Source organism: Lissotriton vulgaris, chromosome 5, assembly GCF_964263255.1.
Source record: "Lissotriton vulgaris chromosome 5, aLisVul1.2, whole genome shotgun sequence".
NCBI classification, from domain to species: domain Eukaryota; kingdom Metazoa; phylum Chordata; class Amphibia; order Caudata; family Salamandridae; genus Lissotriton; species Lissotriton vulgaris.
Window position 1 is genome coordinate 1,688,596,054 of NC_141693.1, and position 25,917 is coordinate 1,688,621,970.

Here is a 25,917-nt window from a genome sequence, read left to right on the forward strand (position 1 = left end):
TCCGAGATCTGGACGTAGTCGGACAGGTTCCCCTGATGCTGCGCCCACTGGAACTTCAGGTCGCACTGCAGAGCCCGCATATGCCATCTTACATGGTTGGTGAGCAGGATGCAGGTGGCCATGAGGCCCAGCAGCCTCAAGGTCGTCATGACCGAAACCCGGGACTTGGGCTGAAAGATCGGAATCATAGCACGAATGTCCCAGACTCGTTGTTCGGGAGGACAGACCCGAAACTGCGCCGTGTCCTGAACTGCTCCGATGAAGAGGAGCTTCTGAGAGGGGATCAGGTGCGACTCCCGCAAATGCAGGAGGTCGGCCATAGTCTGGAGGTGGGAGACGACTGTTTGGGACAAGCCTGCCTTTAACAACCAGTCGTCGAGATAGGGGAAGACTGAAACCCCTGATCTGCGCAGATGCACTGCGACCACCGCAATCACTTTCGTGAACAACCGAGGGGCGCTTGTAAGGCCAAAGGGGAGCACGGCGAACTGAAAATGCTCATACCCTACCATGAATCGTAGGTAACGCCGGTGGGCCAGCCGGCCGGGGATATGAAAATAGGCGTCCTGCAGGTCCAACGCAACCAACCAGTCTTGCTGGTCGAGGGCAGATCGGACCTGAGCAAGTGTGAGCATCTTGAACTTCTCCTTCCGGAGGAAGCGACTGACATTCCGAAGGTCCAAGATAGGACGCAGGCCTTTGTCCTTCTTTGGAACCAAGAAGTAGAGGGAATAACAACCACAACCTACTTCTGGCATCGGAACGCGCTCAATGGTCCCCTTGGCCAAGAGGGCCATAACTTCCTGCTGGAGAAGTGTCAAGTGATACCCTGACATGCAGTGGTACTGTGGTGGCATGGCTGGAGGGGTAGTCTCGAAGGGGAGGGAGTAGCCCCTTCGGACTTGTTGCAGAACCCACCAGTCCGATTTGACGGTACGCCAGTGGTGGAAGTGATGGGGAATCCTTCCTGGTCGGCCTGAAACACCAGACTAGGAAGATTTGGAGGCAGGGGCTGCAGGGGTGGTGGTGAACTGACCCACATGCTCGGCCCGTGACCCCACCTCTGCGGGTCCCATGGCTGCGCTGAGACTGTTGCTGCGCAGGCCTGTGGCTTTGAAACTTACATGCTTGGCGCCCCTTCCTTGGCCACGAAAGGAGCAAAAAGCAGAAGCGGAAGGAGTGCGTGTGACCGAAAGGCCTAAGGACTTGGCCGTAGCCTGTGAGTCCTTAAAACATTCCAATGCGCAGTCTGCTTTATCGCTGAACAGGCGAGTGCCATCAAAGGGCATGTTCATCAACGTGTTCTGGACATCCCCAGAAACGCCAGTCGTCCTCAGCCAGACGTGATGGCGTAGCGCCACTGTCGTTGAAATCGCCCTGCCCAGCGAGTCAGCAGTGTCAAGACCACAATGGATGGTGAACATGGCTGCGTCTCTCCCCTCAGCAACAGCTTGGGAAAGTATTGTCCGAGTATGCACCGGACGCTGAGGCAGCACCTGCGCAACCGTATCCCAGACAGAATGGGAGTAACGGTCCAAGAGACATGCGGTGTTCAAAGACCGCAAGCCTGAACTGGCAGAAGAGAACATTTTCTTCCAAAATAGCTCCAGTTTCTTGGATTCCCTGTCCGGTGGAGCGAAAGGGAATGTGCTTGGGGAAGCAGAGGCTTGGACAAACAAGCTCTCGGGGTGGGGGTGTTGGGAGAGATAAAGGGGGCGCCCGGGGCCTGGCCACGTTCTTGTCCACAGGAGCCCCTGTGTTGGGCCTGGACTAGGTGCCCAAAATAACGCCTGAGAATGTGTCATTAGAGGGCAACAGCGGCTCCATAGTAGCCGAAGCACCACTGTCAGGAGATTAGTCCTGATGGCCACAGTAGGGAGTTCGAGGTGGAGAGCCTCCACTGTCCTGCGCAACACCATAGAAGAAAACAAGTTACTTACCTGTAACTTTGGTTCCCGAGTATTGGTAACTTTCATAGATTCCCATGCTTTGTATCATTCCCAGACGTCGGAATGGGAGCCTCGGTAAATAGAAAATACCTCAGTAGTAAGCACAAAGTGAAAAAATAGGCCTAGGCCTCATCTCATTTTGTAGCTTATCCACCTCTTTTTGTAAAAGAGACCAAATTCTTGCAGTAGCCAATCAGAGCAGCCTCACCCCATAGAACCTTCCTGAGAGAGCCTCAGAGCCTCAGATTTTCGTAGCCGTTGTGAACAACAACATCATTGGACAATAAGGCTGAGCTTTTCCAGGGGAGGAGGGTGGGCGCATGGGTATCTATGAAAGTTACCAATACTGGGGAACCAAAGTTACAGGTAAGTAACTTGTTTTCTTGCCCCAGTATTGGAACTTTCATAGATTCCCATGCTTTGTATCAGAATAGCTAGCAGTAAAGAGAAAAAGCATATTTTGTAATATGTGTACCTGTAAATGTCATACATAATCCTGATAAGAAAAACAGATACACATTTGCATCACAAAGCAGAACAATGAGAAGTAATACAAAATATGCAAACAGGAAGGCGGGATAGTAAGGAAAGCTCACCGACTTATTGGAAAAGGTTCCTCAAAACCGCCTGGCCCACTGCCGCATCCTCTTTAACAGAAGAATCCAAGCAGTAGTGGCGAGTGAAGGTGTGGACACTGCTCCATGTCGCCGCTCTACATATGTCCTTGATCGGGACACCTGAGAATAGAGCCACCGATGAAGCCATCGATCTCTTAGAATGAGCACGAACTGCTCGTTGAAGTGGCTTCCCCGCTGCTGATGGCAAAAGTGTATTGCACTGGATATCCAGCGGGAAATGCAGGGTTTAGAAATTGGACACCCCTTTCGTGGAGCACTGAATGAAACAAAAAGCTGGGAAGACTTTCTGAACAGTCTCGTGTGCTCTAAGTAGAACTTGAGACATCTGTGAATGTCCAAAGAGTGCAAAGCCCTTTCAGCTGGCGTGGAGGGCCGCGGGAAAAAGGTTTTTAAGACCACCGGCTCATTCAGATGAAATTCTGAGGGTACCTTCGGAACAAATTTTGGATTTGTCCTTAGGATGAGAACATCATTTTTGATTTGTAGAAAAGGTTCCTCAATTGTGAAAGCCTGGAGCTCACTAACTCTTCTAGCCGATGTCAAGGCCAAGAGAAGAGCCAGTTTCCATGAGACAAACTTCAGGTCGGCCCTATGAATAGGTTCAAATGGGGCCTTCATTAGATGTGACAGGACCAAATTAAGATGCCAGGCTGGTGGTGGAGGCCGGACTGGTGGAAAAACCGTGAATAAACCCTTCAAGAATTGTTTAATGATCCTTGCAGACCAAAGGGAAGGACCTGATGATGATCGTCTAAATCTAGAAATGGCCGCTAGATGTACCTTTACAGAAGAAGGAGCCAATCCAGATTTCGCAAGAGAAAGGATGTAAGGTAAGAGTTGGTGCGGTGCAGAAGTATATGGATGTAGACCTTCTCTCCTACACCAAAGGCAGAATCTCTTCCACTTAGCCCGATAGGTTTTATTTGTACTAGGCGCTCGGGCCTGGGCCAAAATGTCTTTACATTCTCCTGAAAGATTTAAACCCTGGAACTCTCTGAACTCAGGAGCCACGCTGTCAATTGTAGTGACTTCAGGTCTGGATGCAGAACCTGTCCGTGAGCCATTGTCAACAGTGATGGAACAGGACGCAGGAGAATTGGTTAATCTTGGGAGAGGAGAAGAAGTTCTGTGCACCAAAACTGCCTGGGCCATGCTGGTGCAATCAGAATCATTCTGCACGGTTCCGCCTTGAGCTTGCGGATCAGTCTCGGGATCAGCGGAATAGGAGGAAAGGCGTAAACAAATGCCCCGTACCAGGCAATCAAAAGCGCATTCCAAAAGGATCCCCGATGGTGAACCCTGCTTGCCTAGGACTGGCATTTGGCGTTTTGGGGAGTTGCAAACAGATCGATGGTTGGGGTCCCCCAACGTGCAAACAGTTCCTCTAGAATGGTCTGATCCAGTTCCCATTCGTGGCTGATAGTCTTTTGGCGACTCAAAGCGTCCGCTGTGGCATTGAGTGTACCCGCCAGATGTTCCGCTGAAAGGGTGATGTTGTGTTGGATCACCCAATTCCAAATCCTCTGTGCTTCTTTCGAAAGGGTGCAAGATCTCGTTCCGCCCTGCTTGTTTATGTAGTGCATGGCTGTGGTGTTGTCTGTATGAACCAGCACTGAACCGTTGCAGATCCTTGGAAGGAAAGCCTGTAAGGCTAGACGAATGGCCATAAGTTCCAGTAGATTGATGTGGAACTTGACTTGGACTGAGTTCCAATGACCACTGACTTTTAGTTCTTGGAGGACCGCTCCCCATCCCTCCATGGAAGCATCTGTTGTCAATACCATGGGAGATGGTGGAAGTTGGAATGGCAAACCTACTGAAAGATTGTCTTTTAGCAACCACCAGCTGCTTGCCTTCCGCATTTCCGGAGTGATCACAATCCTGTCGAAGGAGCCGGTCACCTGACGCCATTGTTTGTCCAACTGTTCCTGCAGTGGACGCATTCGCAGCCTGCAGTGTGGTACCAATGGTATGCAGGATGATATCGATCCGAGAAGCGATTTGTATTTGCGAACTGACAGAAACTTCCGTGTCCGTAGAAGGCGAGCTGAAAGAATTAGCTTGGTTTGGCACTCTTCTGAAGAAAAAGCCAGGCAGCACTCCGTGTCTAGGATCGCACCCAAAAACTTTGCTCTTTTGGAGGGGCGTAAAATCGATTTTTCTCTGTTGAGCCGAAGGCCCAGTTGCTCGAACAGTTGTCTGCAGCTCGTGACTGCCCTGGACGCCTCTTGGAACGAAGGAGCCTTTAGCAGCCAATCGTCCAGATATGGGAAGACTTCGAAAGACTGCTTTCTGAGTAAGGCAGCCACCAGAACCAGTACCTTTGTAAAGATCCGCGGAGCGGACCGGAGACCAAAAGGCAGTACTTTGAATTGAAAATGGCTCTTGCCTACTGTAAATCGAAGATATTGCCTGTGAGCTGGATGAATGAAGTAAGCGTCTTCCAAATCTAGGGTCGCCATGTAGTCCCCTGGATTGAGAAGGCGGAGGATGTCCTGAAGAGTGACCATCCTGAAGGACAACTTGATGAGATAAGTGTTGAGGTGTCGCAGATCTAAGATCGGACGCCACTTGTCCTTTGTCTTCCGAACCAGGAAGAACCTGGAATAGAACCCTTTCCCCTTTTGGGAGAGAGGTACAGGTTCTATTGCCCCCTTGGAGAAGAGTTGGTGGGCCTCGAGATGAAGGAGTTTCAGATGTTTGGGTGTAAAGGCGTCTGGAGCTCTCGTTGGAGGAAGATCTTGGAACTCCAACGTGTGTCCTTTCTTGATGATGTTTAGGACCCACTGGTCTGTTGTTATGACCATCCAGTTGTTGAGGCAATGGGCAATCCTGCCCCCCACTGGTGTTAATGAAGGCACAGGAACAGTAGAAAGAGCCACCTGGCCGCTATTGTCTTTTGGTATTATCTCTCCTCTGCTGCCCTTGTCGTCCTCTCGGCGGCTGGCGAGAGAAAGAACCCCTCTGGGAATACTGGGGTTTGTATGTTTGGCCAGGTTGGGAGTTGGAAGAGTAGCGGTGGTGATTGCCGCCTCTATAGGAGGAGAATCCTTTTCCTCTTGCTCCTTTAAAAGGCACTTTGCGGTATTGTAAAGTTCCTAAGGACTTGGCCGTATCCATATCTTTCTTTATGCCCTGTAGGGCGTCATTCACGTGTTTGCCAAATAACATCTCCCCATCGCAAGGCAGATCCAGAATTTTATTTTGTACCTCTTGTCTAAACCACGTGGCTCTCAACCAACCCTCGCGTCTCAGAACTGCAGAGCCGGCTAGCGATCAGAAGGCTGTAGTTGCTATATCCATAGCGCAGTCGATAACCTCAGAAGAGGCTCTCTCTCCTTCCAGTAAGATCTTTTTTACCTCGTCCTTAGATGCATCCTGAAGCTCTTCCACAAACGGGGAGAGGTCACACCACATCTGGCGATTGTATCTCCCCAGAATCGCCAAAGCATTAGCCGCCCTAAAGAGGAGGCTGGCCATTGTGGAGAATCTTTTTCCAACATTGTCCAAATGCCTGCCCTCTTTATCCGGTGGCGTCGTTAGCGGCGTGGATGGGTTTTTAGATTTATTCTGTGCGGCCTGGGAAATGACCGAGTCCGGTTTTGGTTGACCTAGTAGACATGCCGGGCTGCCCTCTGGCGTCTTTTATTTTTTCTCCAGTCTGGGGAGCACCGGGAGGACCGTGGCCGGATTCTGCATTGCTTTTAGGCCTTCAGACCAAACATGTTCAATGATGGGGATTGAACGTACGGATTTCCGGAATGGTTCTTTGAAATCGTACAAAAAACATTCGGACTGAACTGTGGTAACCGGAAGACCAAATCTCTTGGAAGCTCGTTCCATCAAGTTGTGAAAGCCTCCGATATCTGCTGGAGGAGGGACTGCGGTATCAGGCCCTGTGAGGTCTGGATCTCGAAGGTCATCCTGATTCCAGTCTACATTCTGGTCTTGGTCAGGGTCCACTTGCTGATCTACATCCGATGAAGCATTATCATCATCTGTATCATCCCGAATGGGCACCACCTCTTGTGGATGTTCTACGGGCTCTGGGTCACGCCCTCTTGAAGGCAAAGAGTGTCCTGTCAAAGGCTGTGATAACTGAGGTGGATGTGTAGGAGAGCGTACCTGTTGAACCTCCTGAGGAGTAGGAAATCGCCTCCGATAGTACTGCAACATTAGTTGTAGATCAGAGATGAGAGTGGATGGCATTGCCACCATCTCCTCGTGAGATTGACGTGGAGGTTTCTGCAAAGGAACCTGCATGCTTGGCATTTCCTGTTGTTCATAATAATCCTGTGGAACATATTGTTGTTGCTCCATTTCCCCTTCCTCAGAACTGATGTCTTGTATTTTTACTTGTAAGTCAGAAGGGCTATAAGCCTGGCCAAAATCGCTATAAGCCTCTTCTTCAGAGTCCTCATCCAGCAAAAGGGTAGGAGGAAACCGTTGGACTTGCCGTGGAGATGTCATTTCTGGTGTTATTTGTCTCTTTCTGTGTGAAAAAACAAGTTTTCCAGTTGTCGACGACGTCGACTGAATAGTCGTCGACGGATGTATCTTCAGAGACTGTCTTGTCGACTGAGGCGCCGACGAAGAAACTGCGCTCGTCGTCGAGGATTGAGTCGTCGACGGGGAGATTGTCATCGCCGACGACGGTAGGATCGTCGATGGAACCGTCGACAAACTCCTCGTCAGCAGCAAGGTGACAGGTGTTGTCGACATGGTCGTCGACGTCGTAGTCCTCGTTGACGCGACTCTCGTCGTCGACGTGGAGAAAGTAATTTTCGTCGACAACGAACAGGCATCAGGCGTCTTAAACATCGTCGACGGCGCATTTAACAGAAGTAAGCTCTCGCAACTACATGTGTGTACATCAAAAAAAGGTACAATGACCATAAGTAGGAAAGAAACGCAGAAGCAGGTTCTTTGGTGTAAATCCTCTTGTCACAGCAAGATGTTTAATTTCCTCCAGACTTTGAGAGTAATATCAATCGCCGACACGTGTTTCGTCGTGTACGGTTGAGTCAACACGACTCTTCAGGGCTGGTAATACAAAATAATGTAGGCAAGTTGTTATCTAAACATGTTTAACTAGATGCTGCATATGGTGGCTGATAAGCACTCGGTATGCAACAAGTACCTTTCCCCAGACCATAGGGAAGAAACCGATCCGGACAACATCTATGACGATGACCAGGATCTACCGGAAGCTCCAGACTCGGACCTAGAAATCGTCACCGCCTCGGACTACTCGGACTCCGATGACGACATCCCACCGGGGCTAAACGTGAGTACCCTGCCCCGACAGCAACTACCCCGTTACCAAAGGCTCCGGTCAAGGCATCGCCAAAAGGCCTTAGCCAAGATCATAAAAATGTTTCGCAAGCCCCGCCATCCGGCTCTGCTCCGAAACCGAAACCTTCTGAGACCCCAGGGCACAGTACCATCGGTACACCACGGACCCGCGTCTTAATTAGTAAGCGTCGGGTGGCAGTGCTCTAATTGCATGTCCATTGGACATTTATCTCACCACGATTGTATGTTTACTTGCCAGAACACCACCGCAGAGGATACGTACTCGTTTCCTCATTTGGCGCCACAAAAGAATCCCCTCCCGGCTCCCCGCCTTACAGCATAGCGAGACACAGGTAACCTTCTGTACTATTAAACTTTTAAACTTTTATCTTTCAAGAGCTACTGGGCAAGCAATTTTCTAGAGTTCTACAACCAGCAAATGTTGTCTAAAGTAACAGACTAGCGCCATATGACAGAAGCTCATGATTCCCTTATCTCTCTTTTTTATATAGCGCTATACTTTCATATCAAAATTACCAGTGGGATACGAATTTTCTATCCATATACTGCTACCGACTACTTTCCTAATCAGCATCATCTGTCTCACAAACTAAAAGAATACCCATTGGTAAGGAAGTGTTTGTTTTGCTGCCCGAGACTCTACGTAGTCTTACTAGCATTTTCTTCCTTTAGAAGCCTCCTTATGAGTTTCCTTCTCTTTTCTTTTTTCGTCCTTACCTAATATAGCTTGAAACTGAGCTTTTATAGACCCAGACTTACTCCAACCACACATTGGAATTGGAGTGAAAGGTAATGCCTATCATCCATAGATTATAAGATTTTGCATGAATCATGCTCTCTGGGTCTTTACCTTATACAGGCACCTTTGTCACTATCACGTCATGAGGCCACACAAACACCTCCTCACTTATTTATTTGAACAAAGGATGTCTCACATCTCACGTTTTAATCACCACCACTACGGACACCCTCTAATTTTTAGGACCACTGTGTACGAGTGACTCATGACCACACATAGGTCTTTTAATTCAATCTCACTCACTACGTGCACATTAGCACCATAGACCGATCACTTGCCCGAGTATGCAAGTATCTTCACCAAATTTCACCAATCATGTGCGATACAAACGCACGTCACAACTGCATGTCGGTTGCACAATTGTCACCATATGCAGCATCTAGTTAAACATGTTTAGATAACAACTTGCCTACATTATTTTGTATTACCAGCCCTGAAGAGTCGTGTTGACTCAACCGTACACGACGAAACACGTGTCGGCGATTGATATTACTCTCAAAGTCTGGAGGAAATTAAACATCTTGCTGTGACAAGAGGATTTACACCAAAGAACCTGCTTCTGCGTTTCTTTCCTACTTATGGTCATTGTACCTTTTTTTGATGTACACACATGTAGTTGCGAGAGCTTACTTCTGTTAAATTTGCCTGGTCTCTTGACTTGTTTGGACGGTTAAGGGTGTTTTTCCGTCTGCTCTTTACGCACTACACAACGACACTTTTGCTCCTTACACACCTTGTAACGTTTTAACCCAGGCAGTGCGCCCCCACAGTCCTAATCTTCTAAAAACCCCTTTGCACAGTATTCCTGATCGTCGACGGCGCAGGTGCCGTCATCGTAGCCGTCGTCGACGAGCCCGTCGACGAGGGCAATTTTACAGACAAGTCTTTCTTGATAGAAATCGTCGGCGTACCTGTGGTTTTCACCGTCAACTAACGCTGTTTCTTGTCTGAAACAACCTCCTGAGTCGCAGTAGAAGGCTTTTTCACCCCTCTATCCTTGTCAGAGGGTGGTGAAGTCACAGGGACGATCTTCTTAGCCTTTTTTGAAGGTTGCGACTCCTCAAGCTTTCCCTGCCTCTCCTTTTCACCGTGGTGAGGAGATTTTTGGGAAGCAGGCCTATCAGACCTATCAAAGGTCCCAGGCAATGCCTTGACATGGGGCTCATCAGATGTAGTAGTGGGGGACCTACCCCTCTTCTTCGATTTTCTTGATGACACCATCGAAGAGGAGCCCTCACTGTCAGAAGACATAAGTTCCTTGCGGTCCTTCATTTTCTGTAGCCAAGTGAGGAGACGTCCCTCTCTGTCCCTCAAGGTCTTGGTGGAGAAGGTTCTGCAAATCTTGCAGTCCGTGGCCTTATGATCCGGATATAAGCAGTATATGCAGTCCTCATGTTTGTCCTCAACAAACAACCTCTTTTTTGAGCAAGTAGCACAGGCTCTAAAAAGTGCTTACTTCTCTTTGTCAGATATGACGAAAAAAATAGGCAAAAGTTGGAGAAAAATACTCAGAAGTGAAGAAAATTGAGCAGAGCTCAATGGAGACTCCCTTGCACAACGTGCAGTAGAAAATCTGAGGCTCTCTCAGGAAGGTTCTATGGGGTGAGGCTGCTCTGATTGGCTACTGCAAGAATTTGGTCTCTTTTACAAAAAGCTACGAAATGAGATGAGGCCTAGGCCTATTTTTTCACTTTGTGCTTACTATTAAGGTATTGTCTACTTACAGAGGCTCCCATTCTGACGACGGGGAATGATACAAAGCATGGGAATCTATGAAAGTTCCAATACTGGGGCAATATGATCTACCCTCCTCCGTAGCCACTGTAGAAGAAGATAGTGTGCCGGGTCCTGGAGAATAATCCTGGTCACATGCATCCCCCGAATCCTCATCCCAGTCTGGGTCTAACTCGCATTGGGGCTGCAGGAGGGTCCTCAGACACCTCCCAGTCATCCCCGACCTCTATAGCCTGTGGAACAGGTGGAACATACGGAGGTGGTTAGACAAAGGACGAGAAATTCCCAATCGGCGTCGGCCGACACCCTTCCAGCACCTGTCCCACGCTGGGGAGGGAGGCGGAGACAGCGTCGGCCAGGTTTGCGGCCGGCGTCGTCTATGCCGGTGGAGGTCGCACAGGGCCAACTGACATGGATGGGGATCCAGGCCTGGATCCACGGGGTCACTCGGCGTCGATGTCAGGCAAGAGCAAGTGATGTGGAAGAACGAGGAGCCCACCTGGGTCCGCGAGGCCCGAAGGCGCCCCAGGGGGACCGGACGGTTCAAAGACACGTGCCATAGCTGACAGGAACTCCTGCAGCTGGGCCAGAGTCGCCGATGGACCCGGAAAGGGCGGGTAGGCCATCGGCAATTGCGTAGGCTCCGCCAGAGCCGGAGGGGCGGAACCACCTGCCAGTTTAGCCACGTCGCGTGACCGGCGAAGAGCAACAACGCTTCGGCTTCTTATGCTTCCCCTAATCTGACTCAGAGTGTGATGACTTAGAGTGATGCTTATAGCCCCGCGCCCGTCCCTCGACTTCCCTCTGGACCGGGACCGTGAATGGCGTGGAACTGACTCCCAGGCCTCCAGCAACTTTCCGGACCGCTGCTGCAAAGTTTTCTGAACCATGGCAGTGAGGGCACGACTCGGAGTCGTGGTCGCGCCCCAGGCAGTAGAGACATGGTGTGGATTCGTCGCCGACATTGTGCAGGGATAGGCAGAGCAAGAGTTAAAACCGGGCATACCTATGCACCTGTAGATTGAAAAAGACTTGAAAACCGAGACAAAAGCCCCCAAAAACTCAGTCAAAAAATGACTAGGGGTACGGCTCTCTCCGGATCTGCGCTTGACGGCGCTGAATAAGAAAGAACTGACGTCAGCGCGCATGGGTGCGTCTAAGTAGCTCCAGCTAAGTCATCTCGAAGACTACGATGCCAGCGACGTAAGCGGAGCCGTACAACGACACCTACCGACGCACAGGGGTACTGCGGACGAAAAAACTTTCCGGATCCAGTCTGACACCTGGGGATATTCTAAGGTAAGGAATCTATCACTAACGTGTCTATTTCAGATCCATCATGCACCTGCAGCTGAGTTTGTCCGCCCAGCATTCAGTTATCCTGCCAGGTGTTGAACCACCAGGGATAAGCCCTGATGTTCCAGCCATGTCCAGAGACGGAGAGCCTCTTGACATAGGGTCCACGACCCCACACCGCCTTGTTTGTTGCAGTACCACATGTAGTTGGTGTTGTCCGTGCAGCACTCTTCCTCGGACAGAGGGAAAGAATGTGATCAACGCCCTTTGGGTCGACAACCTTCTTTGGCTCTGGACCCTTCTTTGAGACGATGGTACTGTGCCCTGGGGTCTCAGAAGGTTTCGGTTTCGGAGCAGAGCCGGATGGCGGGGCTTGCGAAACATTTTTATGATCTTGGCTAAGGCCTTTTGGCGATGCCTTGACCGGAGCCTTTGGTAACGGGGTAGTTGCTGTCGGGGCAGGGTACTCACGTTTAGCCCCGGTGGGATGTCGTCATCGGAGTCCGAGTAGTCCGAGGCGGTGACGATTTCTAGGTCCGAGTCTGGAGCTTCCGGTAGATCCTGGTCATCGTCATAGATGTTGTCCGGATCGGTTTCTTCCCTATGGTCTGGGGAAAGGTACTTGTTGCATACCGAGTGCTTATCAGTATGTTGGAACTTGTAGTGGCATTGTGGGCACCTTTTAAACAGGCTTCTTTCCATCGACGGACGACTCGCGTGGCGTCGAAAAGGCCCAACGGCCCGCGTCGACGACCGTTTCGAGATGGAAGGCTGGAACGAGTAGAGAGGTACTGAGCGAGAACAATACCGTCGAGTCAAAGGCCTTTTGGCCTTTAGAAAAGTTTTGTTTTTGATTTTAAAGTTGGAGTATAGGAGTTATCATCCAAACCCAATGGCGTAAAAAAATAATCTGAGGATGGAGAAGATGCCCATGCGCACTGTAGTCCAAGGGAGGAGTCACCTACCTCGTGATACTTCGAAAACTCTTCCAAGACAACAAAGTGTAATCATCCGGACCCAACACTAGGCGGCAATCTATGCACAAGATATGAATTCAGCAGCCCACATGCCTCGAACAGAATGCTTTCAGTGCAAAACGGATCGCCTGAAGCTCCACAAGGTTGATGTGGGCCCAGAATCCGCCGGAGACCAGAGGCCTCTGATCTCCGTCTCTCCCATGTGGCCACACAACCCTAGAAGTGATGCATCATTCACCACTGTGTACTCCGGTTTGGGAAGGGAGAGGGATCTGCCGTTGACCCAATCCTGGCTCGTTAGCCACCACTGCAATTGACATGAAGGGCCCTCTGAGATCTGAACGCAATCTAGCAGATACCCCTGATGGTGTGCCCACTGGACTTCAGGACCCACTGCAGAGCCTGCATATGCCACCTGGCATGATCCACCAGCAGGATGCAGGAGGCCAAGAGGCCCAGCAGCTTCAGGGTCATTCTGACCGAAACCCAAAATAGAGGCTGAAAGATCATAATCATAGCCCAAATATCCTGGATTGGCTGCTCGGGAGGATAAGACCAAAACTGCATCATGTCCAGAACCGCTACGATGAAAAGGAGCTTCTGAGAGGGAATCAGGTGTGACTTCAGCACGTTATGGTGAACCCCAGCGAGTGCAGGAGGTCTGCCGTAGTCTGGAGACACCTGCATGTGCAGATGAGCTACCGCCATCACTTTTGGGAACACCTGAGGGGCGCTGGTAAGGCAAAAGGGGAGCACGGTTAACTGAAAGTGCTTTTTTCCTACCGTGAACTGCAGGTAACGCCGGTGGGCCGGCAGTATGGGTATGTGAAAGTAAGCGTCCTCCAAGTACAAAGCTACCATCCAGTCTCCTGTGTCAACATTTTAAACTTCTTCTTCCGGAGGAAGAGGTTGACGTTCTTGAGATATAATTCAGGCCTTTGTCCTTCTTGGGCACCATAAAGTAGTGGGAATAGCAACCGCGACCTACTTTTGGGGCAGGAACTCGCTCAATGGCTCCCTTGGCCAAGAGAGCCCAAACTTCCCGTTGGAAAAGGGCCAGATGATCATCAGACATGCGATGGTGCTGATTTGGCATGGATGGAGGGGCAGTCTCGAAGGGGAGGGAGTAGACCCTTTGGACTATTTGCAAAACCCACCAGTCCGACGTAATGGTGTGCCAGTGGGGGAGGTGATGGCGTATCCTGCCGCCCACTGGCGATTGGTGGCCCTGAAAGGGCGGACTAGGAGGGTTTAGAGGCTGCTGCAGTAGGAGTGGTGGTACTGGCCCGCTCACTGGCCTCTAGACCCACGGTGGAGGGTCCCACGTCCCCGCAGGGTCTGAACAGCTTGCGCGGGCCTGTGGCTTTGGGCGGATCGTGGTTGGGTACCCCTTCCGTAGCCACTAAAGGGGTGAATAGCTGACAGCGCAGGGCGGATGGTGGAGAGGCCCAAGGACTTGGCCGCAGCCCGAGTCCTTGAAGCGCTCTATTGCGTTCTCTGCTTTGTTGCCGAAAAGGCGACAGCCATCAAAAGGGACCATAAGGGTAGCTTGGACATCCACTGAAAAACCAGCCAGGCGTAGTGTCGAAAGGCTACCGACGTTGAAATCGTTCTGCCTAGCGAGTCAGCGGTATCCAGTCCAGATACGATGGTGAGCCTGGCTGCGTCTCTCCCCTCGGCGACTGCGCCAGAGAGCATGGCCAGGAGCTCCTCCGGGCACTGTGGCAGCACCTGCGCTACCGTAGCCCAACAGGCATGCAGCGTTCACCGACCGCAGTCCCAAGCTGGAGGAAGGAAATATCTTCTTCCCAAGATGGTGGGATCCCCTTTTAGGTGGTGCGTTAAGGAATGCGCCTTTAGATGTAGAATGTTGGACCACCAAGCTCTCAGGGGTGGGATGGGGTGTTGGGAGAGGAAAGTGGTGTTGCCCGGGGCAAGGCGGTGGTGTCAGACAATCCCCCTATCCACAGGAGCCTCTGTGTTGGGCCTGGACCAGGTGCCCAAAAGGATGTTAGTGAGGGCCTCATTAAACAGCAGCAGGGGCTCCGATGAGCTCGCTGCCGGTTGAAGCACCTCTGTCAGGGAGGCTAGTCCTGACCGCCACCGTAGGTAGCTCCAATTGAGAGCCTTGGCCGCCCTACGCAACACCACTGGGTAAGAAGCTCCCTCCTCCGTAGCCACGGTATGAGGAGATAACATGATAAGGTCTGGGGAGGTGTACAGACCACTGGCATCCCCCAATTCCTATCTCCAGTCAGGATCATACTCCATGTGGTCAGTTAAAGGGCCCCCAGACTCTTCCCAGTCCTCCTCACCCTTCTCTGGTTGCCAATCTGGCCTAAAAGAACCAGGGTGGAACAGGGGTACTAAAGAACCCATCAATGCAAAATTCAGCGTCGGTCAGACTCCGTGCCTATGTTGGGTGGAGGTGTTATGAATTCAACCGGCGCCGATCCAGGTTCAGGCTTGGATTCAAGGGTACCCTGCGGTGCCGGGGCCAAAGCCGCCAGCGTTGAAGGCCCAGGGCCCCAAGCAGAGTCTGCAGAGCCCGAGGGAGCACCAGCGGAGTCGGGCTGCCCAAAGATGGCATGCATTGCTTCGTCGGAAGTTCAAAGCTGGGCAGGGGTCGCTCCGGGTCCCGGAAAGGGAAGGAAACTCTGAGCCGACCCTTCGGGCTCCATACGCGGAGACACAGGTGGGCACCACCCTCATCCCTCGTCACGTCAGCAGACGAACAGGGAGAAGTCTTACCTGAGGAGTGCAAAGACTTCGAAGACAAGTGGTGGTAGTGGCTCTTCGAACTCCCGCATGACCAGGGACCTCGATTGGCACGGGTCCGACTGCCGGGCCTCGAGAAGCTTTCGGGACCGCTCCCGCAAAGACTTTGGATTCATGGTCCGGCAGTCGGAACACGACTTGGGACCGTGGTTGCAGTCGAGGCACCACAGGCACACGCGGTGCGGTTCCGACACTGACATCAGTTTTAGGCAGGAGCTGCAAGCCTTGAAACCGGGCATCCCCGACGTGCATCAGGAGGCATTTAAAAAAAGTCAGTCAAAAAGTGACTGGAAGTACCGCTCTCTCCGGATCTGCTCTGGCTGGCGCGGAAAAAGAACTAACTGACATCACGCGAGTGTGGAGTCTAAGTAGCTACTGCGACGTCATACCAGCGACCACGGCCACCTTTCGACGCGTAGGGGTATTGCTGCAGAAAAATTCTCCGGATCCGGTCTGACCCCTGGGGGTAATTCACAAGGTAAGGAATCTATAACTAATTGTCTCTTTCAGATACGGTTGGTTAGCCACCACTGCAGATCCTGGGCTGTACCCTCCGAGATCTGGACAATGTCCGAGAGGTTCCCCTGATGCTGTGCCCACTAGAACATCCGTTCCCACTTGACATGTGTCACTAGCAGGATGCGGGAGGTCATGAGGCTCAGCAGCCTCAGAGTCAGTCTCACCGAAATCCAGGATAGAGGCTGAAACATCGGTATCAAAGGCTTAATATCCTGGACTCGCCGCTCGGGAGGATAGCATCAAAACTGCACTGAATCCAGAACAGCTCTAATGAAAGGGCGTATCTCAAAGGAAGTCAGGTGTGACTTCGGCACGTGACTAGTGAACCCCATGAAAGCAGGATATTCGCCATAGTCTGGAGGTGGGAGAGGAGTCTGGGGGAGCTCACTTTCAACAGCAAATCGTCGAGATAGGGAAAGACTGGCACCCTTGATCTGGCAGATGAGCTGTGACCACCGCCATCACCTTGGTGAACACCCGAGGGGCACTGTTAAGGCCAAAGGGGAGCATTGTGAATTGAGAGTGCTCGTCGCCTACAGTGACCTGCAGGTGGCGCCAATGGGCAGGCAGGACAGGAATGTGAAAATAAGCTTCCTGCAAGTCCAATGCTATCATCCAGCCTCAGTGGTCTATTGCAGACAAGACCTGAACCAGAGTGAGCATTTCGAACTTTTCCTTTTTGAGGAAGTAGTTGAGAGCTCGCAGATCTAGAATAGGAAGAAGGCCCTTGTCCTTTTTCATGACCAGAAAGTAGCAAGAATAGCAATCACAGCCTACTTCTGGCACCAGAACCCTTTCTAAGGCTCCTATGGCCAAGAGAGTACTGACTTCCTCCTGAAGCAAATTTAGGCAGTTCTCTGTCAGCCGGTCGTAAGTCCGAGGCACGGAGGGAGGGGTAGTCTCAACGGCGAGGGAGTAGCCCCTTCTGAACATCTGAAGAATCCACTTGTCTGATGTGATGTTTTGACAGCGGTGGAGGTGATGGCTGATCCGGCCACCAACCGGCCACCCATGATCTTGAAGGGCCACACATGAAGGTTTAGAGGCTGCAGGAGGAGTAGTGCACTGACTGGACCTCTGGTCGCCTGAACCACGTGGCTGAAAGGAGCATTGCCCATAGCCACGCAGAGGTTGCTGAACCTCAGAGGTATTGTGGCTGGGAAACGGCTGGTGTGGCTGAAAGCCCCTGACGTGACCACAAAAGAGGGGAAAAGCAGACAGGGGACGAGTGGTCATCGAAAGGCCCAACGACTTGGCTGTAGCCCGCGAATCCTTAAAGCACTCCAGGGCCATGTCTGCTTGGTCTCCAAAGAGACGGGTGCCATCAAAGATCATGTCCATAAGGGAAGCATGGACATCCCCAGAAAAGCCAGAAGTTCTCAGCTAGGCGTGGTGTCGAACAGCCACCATCAATGACATGGCTCTTCCCAGTGAGTTGGTGGTGTTAAGAACACAACGAATGGTGAACTTAGTCGCATCTTTCCCATCTGATATCGCTTGGAAGAGAATGGTCCCGGGCCTCCTCCAGAACATGTGGTAGCACTTGTGCAACTGTTTCCCACAAAGAGTCTGAATAACTGCCCAATAAGGCATGCAGTGTTCACTGACCTCAAGGCTGGCGGAAGAAAAAATCTTCTTGCCCAACTATCCAATCTCTTGGATTCCCTGTCCGGGGGTGCGGAAAGGAACGCACCTTGTTAGGTAGGGGCCTGGATCACCCAGCTCTCAGGGGTAGAATGGTTGGTAAGGAAATTTGGGTTACCTGGTGCAGGGCGATAGCAGAGAGTGACTGTACTATTCTCCGGAGCCCCTGTGCTGGGCATGGCCAAGGTTCCTAGAAAAGGCCTTGTAGAAAGGCAAGATGGGTTTCAAGGAGGAGACACCCAGCTGCTGGACCTGTGTCAAGATGTTTGTCTTGACTTCCACTGACGAGAGCTGCAGGTCGATGAGCTCTGTTGCCCTTCTCACCCCCCTAGCATATGAAGCTCTCTCCTACATAGCTACAGTGGGTGAAGAAAGTAGGCCAGAATATGGCGAGGCATCCAGTCCCCTGGCCTGACCCAATTCCTCATACCAGTCCATTTCATGCCAAGGCTGGTCTTGTAAAGGGTCCAGCGACTCCTCCCAATCATCCTCCATTCCTAGCCCCTCAAAATAAGGCTGAGGAACTGGCCTAGGACCCAAGAGTGCCATCGGTGCTAGAATCGGCATCAACAGGTGCCGATCCGGATCGTCGAGTATAGGAATGGGCATGGCGGCGCCGGGGAATGTTGCAGGGGCACAACCAGCGCTGGTCCGAATCCACCACCGGATCCATTGGGGGGCATCGGCACAGCAGCCACGGAACCCAATGAAGTTCCCTCTAAGCTTCTGGCGCACCGGGAGGGTCAGGTCAACCAAATAAGAGGCACATGGCATCACAGAATTGTTCAAGCTGGGTTTGGGGTTGCTCCTGGAAAGGCATGGAAGTGCGGAGCACAACCAGGAGCAGGTTACGCAGAATGAGGCCTAGTGCTTCGAGACAGCTCCTCATTGGCCGATGGATGTGAATAAGTTGAAGGGCGCTTTGACTTCTTGTGTTTCTATTGCCTCTTACTTGAAGGACCTGATGACTTTAGAGTGGGAGTACGGTGCCTGGACCTTCCTTTTGATGGGGACCAGTAACTATACCAAAGGCGAATGCGTGGAGCCGAACACCGGGCCGCAAGCAGCATTAGGCCCCACTCCATCAAAGCCTTCGGAGCTACGGCCCGGCAGTCGGAGCACAGCTTTGAGTCGTGGTCGTGCTCCAGGAACCAGAGATAAATTAAGTGTGGATCTGTGATCAACATGGTACAATGGCAGGTGCTGCATGGTTTGAATACATAAGTCTTCTTCAACATTGAGGAAAAAACCGACACACCAAAAATCGGTGACAACACGTCGAAGAAAGTCTGTCAACAAACAACAGAGGCTAGCTGTCTTTAAGGATCTGCGCTAGCTGGCTTAGAAAGACAAGAACAGAAGTCAGCGCGCGCCAGGGTGGGTTGAAATGTATATTTTTTAAAAAAGTACCTTTAAGACTGATGCCGTTTCGCTACTTCTTTAGGAAGCAGCCAGGCTCCTCGTAGCCAATCACAACCCTGCAATGCAGCGCTGTGATTGGTCTGAGCGCCATGGTTCAGTCCTCAGAAAGGGACTGGGGGCCTTTGCATGTTCCTCACCAGGCTGTGCATTACAGACTGGAGGGGAACATACAAAGTGTGCATGACTGTTTGGCCGAGCTAGCAGTTATGTACACTAGAGTTGTCAAACCACTTCTCCCCTGTAACCCAAGCCCGCCCCGCCTCAACCAAGCCCCGTAAGCAAAGTTATCATTTTATTTTTTTCTGCTCTGCGAGCAGTGGGGCAAAGCTCCTCCGCCTTAGAGGAGGAGACGTCCTTGCTGTGACATTCCTCTGCATGAACTGAGGACCTGTCAAATAATAAAAGTGTATGAATATTAGGTTGAAAAGTTAAAATAAGGAACTCAACAAAGGTACTATACAATTTGATTATGCAATAAATACCAAAAAGAAATATAGTAACAAATTTGGTGCTATGTTTACTGCTTACCTTTCGACCATAAAGACATTGGTAAAAAATTACTCCTAGTGACCACACATCAACTTTATTGGAAATCTTTGGAGGTTCCTTGCCAACCACAAAACATTCTGGGGGTAAATACCTGATACAAAGGAAATGAAAAATCAATAGTAAGTCTATTAAGCAATCGGATAATGAATTCTCTTTTTTAAAATCTCCACACAGTTATTTATTCAAGCATACCCTAAAGGCCAACGTGGCAAACTTGATGCTGGCCTTGGGCGTTTGTTGTACAATGCAATTAAAGGGATACTTCTTCTAAGCTGAACATCCTTTAACTTGGGGAAACATGTGAATAATACACCTAAAGAACAGATGTAGTAATACTAATGTTTTTTCAGGTTTACTGTCAATATTGTAGATCAGATAACGTTTTTTTAAGAATTGGTGCTAAGACAACAAGCACCACCTAGAGAAAAACACTTAAGGTGGCAAAGATGGAATGGTTTCTTACCTGTAATTCCAGTTCTCTCTTAGGGGAATCTCCACTGAAGTGATAAGCACCGAATAGTCCAGCCCACGTGGGGGGATAGTGGAGCACTTTTCATAATATATCTTCTTATGTGTAGATAGATCAATCATGTAGTTTTTATACAGCACACGGCTACTATGCTCAGTGCCCTGTGCTAAAGCGCTGTTAACCACTAGTAAAAAGAAGTTAATTAGAGGGCCAGACTAAACCGACAAGTTTTAAGACTACGTTTGAAGGAGACTTCATCTTTAGTGCCACACAGGTAGAGGGGAAGGGCATTCCAGTCAGAGGCAGCAAGAGCAGAGAATGAGGTGCCGCCCCTTTTCTTCCTATTAATATCTGGCACAACAGCCAACAAATCAACTAAGGAGCTCAGAATTCATGCTGGATGGTAATGTTTAAGAATATTGGCCAGGTAGCAAGGACCTGACCTGTAAAAGGCTCTATGGGCCAACACAAGCCACTCGAAGTGAACTCTCTCATGTACTGGCAACCAGTGCAATTCTGTAAGGTATATATGAATGAGGGTGTTTTCCAGAGATTAGAATGAGCCGGGTTGTAGTGTTCTGCACCATTAGGAGTCTCTTAAATTGGTACACTGGGTTACCCCAGTACAGAGTGTTAGCGTAGTCCTGCCGAGAGGTTATAGGGGCATGGATTACCATCAGAACAAAACCTTTGAGGATCTAAGACGGCCAAAGCATGTTCCTACCACACTGCCCACCTGGGACCTGAAGGATAATTTATTGTCAAACTTCATCCCAAGGTTGTGTACAGCTGTGGCAGGGGTAGGAGGAGCAAAAGAAAGCCAAAATGTACCGTTTCAGGAAGGGGGAGTAATGCTGAAGACTAGTATTTTGGTTTTACTGAGGTTGCACTGAAGACTGCTCAGGCACATCCACTGAAATACTGCTGAGGCACACGCTTCAAATCTGGTCTGGGCAATGGGAATATCACTGTTCTAAGTTACAAGTATCTCTGTGTCGTAGGATACCACCTGCAAGCCAAATGATTCCATAACGACTGCCAAAGGAGTCAAATACACATTAAAAAGCATTGGACTAAGGGCAGAGCTCTGAAGAACGCTAAATTATAATGGTTTGGAGTTGGATACATAACACAGTATCCATTTTGACTGACATCTGCCAAAAAGAATAGAGCCAAAGCAGGCCAAGGGAGACCCACCTATCCCAATATCTTTCAGTCGTTGTAGGAGGATTGGGTGGGAGACTGTAGTGAACGTACAGCTGTTCGATCTAGAAGCAGTAGGGCAACTTGCTTTCCTTTATCCGCTGCCAATTTGATGGTATCGGAGACCTCTACCAGAGTAGATTTTGTGAGGTATCTCGGGCAGAAGCCATTGAGATGGATACAGTGTAGGAAAGAGCCTGTTTCTGACGTGGTCACATGCACTTTTTGCCTGGTATTTGATGCAATTTTGACTGAAGTGCACTGGGTTCCTGCTAACTAGGTCACCAGTGCTCTTTCCTTAAAACAAGGTAACTGTTCAATTGTTCCCCAATTGACAAAACCATTAGTACCTCTGTAAGTCCCTAATAAATGATACCCCTGGTACCTTTGGCATGTGTACTAAAGAGGGTCCCAAAGGGTTGTAGCATGTATTGTGCCACCCTAAGGGACCCACCACCAAACTTATGCAGAATGCCATTGCAGGCTACGTGAAATGGTGCAGAGAAATGGGAAAACACGACATGACACACACCGTGTGACATGCCCACAGACACTGCATGCAATATATGCAAGTCACCCCTACTGCAGGACTTATTGCCCTAAGGCAAAGTGCATTATATTACATATGAGGACATATCTGCATGAGCAGATATGCTCTTGTGCTGCTTGGTTGAATTGCTAGATAGTACAAGAGAACATTAACTCATTAAGTATATGTTAGCTTCTTTAACCCTATAAGAAAGCTAGAATCTGCCAACACATTTCTGGCAGGAATCCCTAGGATTCAGCGACAAAGAACTTGAGGAAGATCGTTAGTATTCCTGGGTTCAACAGCATGGAATCAGCTTCCCCTGGAACTGGGGACCACAAGCAATTCAGCGTTGTTAAGAAATAATCTGAAAACCTGTTTTTTTGTGGAAGCCTAAGTCCTTCACAGCCGACTTTGCTACTTTCTGCACTGTTACACTCCTTGGAGTAGATGTGCGCAATACAAATAGCCTACCATATCATTTCATGTACGGAGCACTGGTCATTACGCGTTCCACAGCTACATGGTGGCTTAACTGAAACCTATTGTGTTTGGTACAACATACATTGGCTCAGCACTCTTGAATATCGTTATAGCTCAAATAACAGTCATATCAGATATTTACACAGCTCATTCAATAAGAATTCAGTCGAGTTGTTTGTTGAGTATTCTTTATTTATTCATGAATTTTTTCTTCCAATAAAACAGATCGTAGCCAACGCGTTTCGTCCTTGACTGACTTCTTCAGGGCAAAAGATATAATTTCCAGTGTTCTTGATAAAATTATTTACAGTCCTCCTGGTTAGATCCCATGTGATACCAGGCTATCTTTATTATTGTTTTGTATTTCTCGTATATCAATCACAAAGAAACTCGTGCATTGGCGAAGCAGTCCCGATAAACTGTCCTTTATTCCTCAATAAATTCAAAAATGTCTCTGCTGGCTCCGATGAGAGGCGTCATACCGCGATGGACGCCAAGCATCGGACCCGCAGAGACCATAAGTCCGTACAATGCCCACCCCGGAAATATGGTTTCCGGGGTGGGCATAGTACGGAATCCGCCCTCCTCAAGTCCACCGACGAAATCAGAACCAGTTTAGATCAGGGAGGATACGCTGCTCTGATTATGTTGAATCTCTCTGCGGCCTTTGATACTGTCCATCACAGTCTACTGATGGACAGGCTGCGAGAGATCGGGGTAGAAGGGGCGGCCTTGATGCTGCTCAAATCCTTTCTTTCGGACAGGGTTCAGGCGGTTGCCTTGGGGAGGTTTACATCCAAACCTTTCTCGTTACCATGTGGGGTCCCTCAGGGATGTTCTATTAGTCCTACTCTTTTTAACGTTTATGTCGCTTAACTGGCGCCTTTGATTGAATCCTTTGGGTTCAATTTAACATCTTACGCAGATGACACACAAATCGTTGTGTCACTGCTCCCAGACAGGTTACATGATACGTCCACCCGGTTCCAGGACAGTTTAACAGCTGTAGGTTGCTGGCTGAATCAAAACTGTCTTAAGCTCAATTTGAGTAAGACGGAGGTGGTTCTGTTTGGCAACAATGCGAATTTCTGGTCGCCTAATTGGTGGCCGGATAAAATGGGCCCTCTCCCTCAACAAGTGAGGAAGGTAAAGAACTTGGGAGTTTATATCGATAATAAACTCTGTCTGAAGGACCAGGTTAATGCAGTGGTTTCATCCACATCCTTTATTTTAAGATCCTGCAAAAAAATTCTCCATCTCCTTACAACGGATAGTCAGAAAACCGTTATCACTGCCCTAGTCATGTCCAAATTGGACTATTGAAACAGTCTTTACTTAAACATACAGGAAGGTTTTTTGAAAAAGCTTCAGCTTTTACAGAACGCGGCGGCCCACGCAGGCTCTCGCTGTCGGCGGTGTCGGATCCGGAGTCAACAGGCCTTGGCAAAGGCAACCCACGCGGTGAGTGGAAACGGCGTCTGGAGTGGACCAGGATGGTCCGGGGTGCCCCTCTTTTGGAAGGGAGCAAGGGCCAGTCTGGAGCAACCAGACCAGCAGTGAAGATTTCAAGGTTTGTCGTCTAGGAGGCCACTAGCCAGCCGGCAAGTGACCAGACAACGAGTCGAGCAGCAGGCAAGCAGAAGGGCCCCATGCAGATCTCGTGGATGCTGGAGGGCTTGTCTTCGGTGCAGGAGCTGCTCAGGGTCGGGGCTTCTCAGTCCCCAAAGCACTTGGACGAGGTTACCTCAGAAGTCGTGCTGGAGCGAAGTGCTGCTTCTTTCAAGATGGCCGGTCCCACGTGCCGCGTCGCACCCCCGGATCTCAGCTGTGCTGCAGATGTTGGTAGAGGTCGGAGAGGTCTGGGAATCCGGGTCTCGTCGGGCTCTGAAGTCTGGATCCTCGAGGGAAGACGACAAAGGGAAGCCGCTGGACGCTGATGGTGCCTGCTTGTGCAGGGTGGACACTCCTTGCCCACAAGGGAGATTTCTTCAGTCTTCTGTTTAGAAAGTCGAAGTCCAGAGTTTCTTGTAGAGTTTCAGTTCAGGATTAATCTAACTCTGAATGGGACCAGCTCCTACCTTTATCCTGCTAAAGGGGGCTGTACTATCACTAGGTCCCTCCTATGGGTGGACCAGGAAGGGGGGTGGTTACCCCCCCATCCTTTGTCCGGTCTTGCGCCAGAGCTGGTGCTGGAGAGCCCCAGGAACTGGTTTAGACCGGTGTATGCACAGGGACACCTTGTGTGCCCAGGGCATGTCTCATTCCTTTCAGCCCTGTCCTACCCAATACACAAAATCCTGTCTGGGGTGGTGCTAGCACCTCCCAAGGCAGGAAACCCTTTGTCCAAGCCTCCCTCGCTGGAAGGACTCCTAGCAGCAGGAGGTCAGACTTGTGTCTGTGGTGGCAGCATCCATTTTGTGATGCTGAGGCTCGGGTTAACTTTAACCAGGTGTTCACAGTTAGGTACATGTCGTGTCCCTCTAGAAGAGTGGAATGCTACCCCCGTCGCCAGAATTGGCGAGGGGGTAGCATTCCACTCTTCTAGAAGGAAATTCTTTGGGATAGAAACAATACCAAAGAACATACGTGGAGGAGATCGAGAAAAAGCCTTAAGACAAAAGGAATCACGCCACATCCTAAATTTTAGAACTTTAAGTCCGCATGGCCTCAATCAGTCGGAGGAGTTATATATTCATCTCTGAAACACAAATGTGAAACATGAGAAGGCGAGAGCTTGTGAAGTTCAAAACCAAAATTCGAAACCAAGACAATAATTAAATGTATGAAAAATATATAACGGCGAGGTTCTGCCGTAGGGTTACGCACCCACACCGAGCGCTATATATCTTTTTTACTACTATTTTATGTACCGTGGGACTTCCTCTTCGACGACGGGGAATATTCAAGCATGTGAATCTATGAAAGACTCCCCTAATACTGGAGAACTCTGCAACAAACTCAGCTCCTACTGCCACCTGAAGATCAAGGCCCTCTACGACAATTTCAGCGAGCCGACAGAAGACAGCACCACACTACCCACCACCACCGAGTAGCCAACCATCTCCACCTGGGACACCGCATCCGTTGAGTTCATCTCCTCAACCATGAAGAAAACACACTCAGGAGCCCCAACAGACCCTTGCCCCCCGCACATCTTCCACAGAGCCGCCACTGCCATCACTCCTGAATTAGGCCATACTATCAACTCCTCCCTTGCATCCGGGACCCCTCCTCAAGAAACCAACTGACCACCTTCATTGAAGAAAACTGCATCCTGGACACCTCCCAGTCCGGCTTCCACATTAACCACAGCACCAAGACCGCCCTCCTCGCCGCCACTGACAACATCTGCATGCTGCTCGACCAGTGCCACACCGCAGCCCTCATCCTCTTAGGCCTCTCCACAGTATTCAACACAGTCTCACACCGCACACAAGCCGCCATACAGGGGTCCACCCTCACCTGGATCCAATCCTTTCTCTCCAACAGAACCCAGAGGATCAGTCCCCCCCCCACCCTCCTTCCTCTCCGACCCCACTGACATAATCCGCGGAGTGCCCCAAGGATCTTCACTAAGACCGACACTCTTCAACATCTACATGGCCCCCATCG

The 25,917-nt window shown here is 50.2% G+C and overlaps 1 protein-coding gene across 2 annotated transcripts in view; it reads right to left on the minus strand.

Moving 5' to 3' along the window:
• TLK2 (tousled like kinase 2) overlaps positions 1-25,917 on the minus strand; it is a 1,405,344-nt gene that overhangs the window by 150,426 nt on the left and 1,229,001 nt on the right. For both annotated transcript variants that reach the window (XM_086923830.1, XM_086923831.1), the window contains one exon: positions 19,601-19,712. In XM_086923830.1, coding sequence (XP_086779956.1) covers positions 19,601-19,712 — 112 coding nt within the window. The remainder of the gene's footprint in view (positions 1-19,600; positions 19,713-25,917) is intronic.